This window comes from Ctenopharyngodon idella, chromosome 4, assembly GCF_019924925.1.
Source record: "Ctenopharyngodon idella isolate HZGC_01 chromosome 4, HZGC01, whole genome shotgun sequence".
NCBI lineage: Eukaryota > Metazoa > Chordata > Actinopteri > Cypriniformes > Xenocyprididae > Ctenopharyngodon > Ctenopharyngodon idella.
In genome coordinates, this window is record NC_067223.1 from 19993069 (window position 1) to 19998687 (window position 5619).

The 5619-nt window shown below is 35.9% G+C and overlaps 1 protein-coding gene across 1 annotated transcript; it reads left to right on the forward strand.

Moving 5' to 3' along the window:
* Positions 1-595: 595 nt before the first annotated feature.
* On the forward strand, positions 596-5137 carry LOC127510650 (gastrula zinc finger protein XlCGF57.1-like). The gene is made up of 3 exons (XM_051890501.1): positions 596-656; positions 1318-1508; positions 3601-5137. Exons 2-3 carry the CDS (start codon positions 1388-1390, stop codon positions 4719-4721), a joined length of 1242 nt encoding a protein of 413 aa, XP_051746461.1. The 5' UTR covers positions 596-656; positions 1318-1387; the 3' UTR covers positions 4722-5137.
* The last annotated feature ends 482 nt before the right edge of the window (positions 5138-5619 follow it).

The window sequence follows — 5619 nt, forward strand, 5'->3', positions numbered from 1 at the left end:
GATTTATGTATTATGAAATTGATTTTCTGCCCACTAGTGACAACAATGAGGGTCGATGTCAAACGTGTCATTAACCTGGTCGATGTAGTAGAGTTGGCACAGACAGTATGCGTACCTTCCCACTGACGTCTGCAGCAGAGCCAGACATTGACAGAGACAAAGGTTATATTCAGACAGATCTGACATACTATTTCTGCAGTGTACATGTATGTTGAACCAGTCTGTGGCCCTCATAAAGTTTTAATTTTTAATTGACAAACCCTTATTGTAAAATATATCTTTGATCAAACAAAAATTGGTTTGTTATTGAAAACAGTTATCAAACCCTTGTATAAATGGTTTCTGCACACAAACATTAGTGTTTAGCCATTTAAAATGAGCTCTGGACATTATTATTATTATTATTATTATTATTATTTAGACAAAATCTCACATTGGATGTGGTTTAAACTTGTTCATTGGTAGTTATTTTCAGCACATTATTGACCAACATTAATTTAAATATGTATTTCAACAAGAAATCAACTCAGAATGCCGCGAATATATGTTGATTTTTTTGTTTTGAAGAAACAAGAAGTCGACTTTTATTTTGGAGTGGCGATTTGGCGTCATAAGGCTGCGCTGCGCTCCTGCGTTTGTGATTCGGCTGGAGAAAGGTTTGTGTTTAAAGCATTCAAAGTGTTTTAGTCATTTCAAACCGTTGTATAATTTTAGCAGTTGTTAATTATTTGTATAATTTGAACTGTTAAATGAATATTTTATTATTGAATGTAGCAGTCTAATAAAACATTTATGAACGTTATTAATCCGTGAGTAACCCACACATGAGAAAAAGAAAAGGTGCATCTCATTTCTCTCCGTACATCGTGAATCAGTGTATCTTACAAACGAATTCGGTTACTGGCAAGTAGTGTCGAGAGAAACGGAGCTTTTGAAAACTCATAAGTCAACTGAATCAATTGCTACGCAAAATGATTCACTGATTCACATCGTTCGAATCACCGCGCGCTGAAGAGACCTGCTGGTCAAAACAGTGGAAATGCAACAACCAAAAAACAAACGTGTATAATAACTTTTACTAACCAATAGCAACTGTTTTGATGAAAGTTTAATCTATTAAATCTAATTTAAAAACACTTTGTAGTAAATATAAATAGTTTATAATTTATTTTAATAATTTTAAGTGCTTGTTTTGATTTTGGCTAATTAGTTACTATTAGTTAATTAGACTACTGAACTAGGGAGCTGATTGAGACGCACCCAGAGATTTAGTGTGGATTTATAGTTCTTTCTGTTAATTATTCTCATCTTAAACAGGACAGATTGTCCAAACACCCAGAAAATCTCCAGGTGAAGCGACTGAGATCCACGTGACACTATTATAAAGATGGCGTTTATTAAAGAGGAAAGTGAAGACATAAAGGTAATGTTTATTAAAGAGGAGAGTGAAGAAATGAAGAGTGAAGAAGCATTCAGAGTAAAACAAGAAGATACTGAGGAACAAACAGGTTGGTTTCATTCTCAAAGCTGAACTCAGTCATTTGATCCTTATTAAAATGTCCACCTCTATAGAAATGAATGATAATTTTGTAACATATAACTACATTTTGGACCTAATAATACAATGTTATTTTTATTTAAAAGACTCCAGCAGGGTTTTTCCTGGCTTATCCTGATCATGTACACACACACCTGTACCGTACCTTCAACTGGCTGAAGCAAAAACTTTTCACAAGCAACATATTTTAGGTGTTCTAATAAGATCAGGGCTGCCAAATCTCACGCATTCAGTGCGAGACTTAATTGACACTGTTCTCACGCAGTGAAAAGTGAAGCAAAGATGACACTGACACCAACCGATAAGACAGGTTACATTTGATATAAAACCGTCTCATCTTTCGAATTCTCTCAATTTTATTACCACATTCAAATGATAAATACCATTTTGGAGCTCTTAAATATGACGTGACAGATCGCTGTAGCGCCTCAGTTCAAGCGGCAAATGAACTGATCATCACTTTTTCATCTTTACTACTAGTTAATAGTAAGCAAACACAAATGAACATCAGAAGGAATGTTGAAAAATACAGTACAACTTACCGAAAGCCTTTCAAATCACAGTGATTCCAACTGCCAACTGAGATTTTAGAGCTCTGGCTAACATAATGTCTTTATTACATATGTACGTAAGTTTTAGGAATTGTGATGTAAATTGTCTACCGCCTGTAAACTGTTTGTGTCTTATAGACTGTTCCACAGGTTCATGTGCAATAATTGTTTATGGCTCACTGAACAAGCATGAAAAACATTGTTTAAACACTTTCCAATAAAGATCTGTAAAGCTTATTCGGACAGTATCCTGAAAAAGGGATGTCTTTATTTTTTTTCGTCTTTTTTTGAGTTTAGATTAATCAAACAGTGCAATAAATTATTATATAAATGACCAATAATGGCATTTCAACTTAAATTTGACGTCTTTATAAATTTCAACAACATAACATAATTGCAATTAAATTATTTTTCAATAACTTAAGTGTTTTGAATCGTTTTTAGAAAGAAAAGACAAAATGCGCAGGAAGCCTACAGCCACACCATTGTATACCATCGTTGGGCCAGTGGGTGGCACTTGCAATACCATACCTAACAGTCAGTGTAGTGATGATAAAAGTAGCTGATGTCATATTTCTTTTATCTAGTATGCACTTAAGTCACTACAATTTGAACCAACTAGAGCTTATTTACACTCACTGTTCTGCGAACATTGGAAATGTGATAAAGCTCCACTTGCTATCAACAAAACCTTGGTCACAACCAGTTCTTAACTGTAGAAAGTGATGTAACAGTATCTCCACTGAGATCTAGCATCTTACGTGCAAAGGTTTTTATTCCAATAATTAATCTCTCTGTCTTGTCAAAATTTAATAGAAGAAAATTACTTGTTATCCCATCCTTGATATCATTAATACACTTTGCTAACCTGGGGAGTTGTGCAATTTCTTCAGGTTGTAGAGAAATATAAATCTGAGTATCATTGGCATATGTTGAAATCTAATTAGAATGTCTCTTAGTCGAAACATATACAAGGAGAAAAGTAAAGGACCTAATACTGAGCCCTGTGGCACTCCATACATAATGGTAGTGGTTGGGTAGATGGGACATAATCCATGCTAATGCTTGTACACAAATGCCAACAGGACTCTCAAGAGAATATCTATGTTGTCAAAAGATCTAATAGCACTAGAAGAGAGATGCCAAAAGCATGTCATTTTCACTGTTTTTCCGTAAATATAAACATAGTTGAGAGGAAAATGTTTTTCTAATATTTTACACAAAATCAAGAGAATTGAGATTGTCTATAATTAACCAGTTCTCAATAGGGGTTTTACAACTGCTAGCTTTAAAGTTTTTGGGATGTGTCCTAAAGAAAGCGAAGAGATTACAATATTGAGAAGTTCTGAGATTTCAGGAAACATCTCTTTGCGGAGCTTAATGGGTATAGGATGTAGCTTACATGCTGTTGGTTTTGATGCTTTGTTTTGATGTCTGTTGCTTTGTGTCATTAAACTGGGGTTAATTTGTATTTGCCTTTTTTCTCCTTAGACCTGATGGCACTGAAAGAAGAGAGTGAAAATTTTAATGAAGAGAAAGATGAGGATGAGAGTCATATTGATTTCATAATTGGAGAACAATCTTTTAGTTGCTCAACGACTGAAAATACTTCCTCAGAAAAAAGGGACCAGAAGACGGCAACTAAAGGTTATTTCACCTGCTTTCAATGTGGAAAGGGTTTCAGTCAACATGGAAACCTGAAAGTCCACATGAGAATTCACACTGGAGAGAAGCCTTACACTTGTCAACATTGTGGAAAAAGTTTCAGTGAAAAAGGAAACCTAAAAAAACACATGAGAATTCACACTGGAGAGAGCCCTTTCACCTGTCAACAATGCGGAAAAAGTTTCACTCAAAATGACAGCCTTAAAGCCCATGTGAGAATTCACACTGGAGAAAAGCCTTTCACCTGCCAACAGTGTGGAAAAAGTTTCACTCAAAAAGACAGTCTTAAAGTCCACATGAAAATTCACAATGGAGAGAACCTTTTCACGTGCCAACAGTGTGGAAAACTTTTCATTCGAAAAGGATGCCTTCAAAGCCACATGAGAGTTCACACTGGAGAAAAGCCTTTCACATGCCCTCAATGTGGAAAGAGTTTTAAACATAGAGCAACAATTAATTCACACATGAAAATTCACACTGGAGAAAAGCCATTTTCATGTGATCAGTGTGGAAAGACTTTCAGACATAAAGTAAACCTTAATACCCATATGAGGATTCACTCAAAAGATAAGAGTTTTATATGTCATCAGTGTGGAATGAGTTTCATAGACAGCGATCACCTTAAGAATCATGTAATAACTCACACTGGAGAGAAGCCTTTCATGTGCAATAACTGTGGAAAGACTTGCTCAAACAAAACTAACCTTAATATTCACATGAGAATTCACACTGGAGAGAAGCCTTTCTCCTGTCCTCAGTGCGGAAAGAGTTTCACGCTTAAAGAAAGCCTAAAGACGCACATAAGATCTCACACTGGAGAGAAGCCTTTCGCGTGTCTTCAGTGTGAAAAGAGTTTCGCATATCGAGTAGACCTGAAACGTCATTTGCAAACTCATTCTGGAAAGAAATTGCAGGAATTTGAACAACCACCTACACAGACTACTTAATTGTGGTCTAATTGAAAAATTATTTTGCCATTACAGATACACATGAAAAGTCAGATGTGAGACTCTCTTTGTTCTTTGTGTGGAAAGGCCAATTCACACCGCAGTCCAATTTTATGAAAAATAACTCATGTTCACGCTGCCCCAACAAACACTGATTGTACATGGTCAGTCAGGTGAAAACAAACTCGGACCAACTCCAACAGACGCCAACAGGGGAAACGCACTGATCAGACAAAACCTAGTGTTTGTCTGTACAGTGTGAATTGGCCTTTAAATGGCCTGGCAATTTAAAATGGCACCAGAAAAATATGTATCTGTGTGAAATTCATTTTGATTGTATTGTGGCATCACTCATATATTTGATTCATTCGTCTATCTACCTACCTACAGTGAAAATAATAAATTTATGAACACTATCTGGATTTTGCATCGTTTAAAATGTGGTCTGATCTTTAATTTAACTCAATTACAGACAAACACACCTAACTTGATTTAGTGAATACTTTGGGTCATTGTCATGTTGCATCACCCAGCCTCTCTAAAGCTTGAAGCAAAGACTATAGAACAACACAAGATGCGTCACTCGTGTTGTTTTGAATGGGAGTGCAATGCGCAATATGGCGGAATAAGTCCCGCCTTCTAAATAAGAGCCAATCGCCGATTGGTAAAGTCATTGCGTCACTGCAGTGGCCGTTAGAAGCTCCGGTTCCTATAAAAACAGACCCGTGCTTCCTATAAAGACGCATACTTAGGACTGCGCATGCGGATTAACTTTATCCAGCATGAAAAATACAGTTTTTGTCATTATTCGAGTGTTTAGAAACCAAATTTATGAGACAGTTGTTGTTAGATTTCATTGGTGATTTCAAATATAAAATGTAATCGAAAGCTTGGTGAA

Excerpts from the sequence above, each read along its gene's own strand:
- LOC127510650 (XM_051890501.1), top strand. The coding sequence starts at position 1,388 with ATGGCGTTTATTAAAGAGGAAAGTGAAGACATAAAGGTAATGTTTATT. Across the intron at positions 1,509-3,600 it reads AGATACTGAGGAACAAACAG|ACCTGATGGCACTGAAAGAA; the intron begins GTTGGTTTCATT and ends TTTTCTCCTTAG.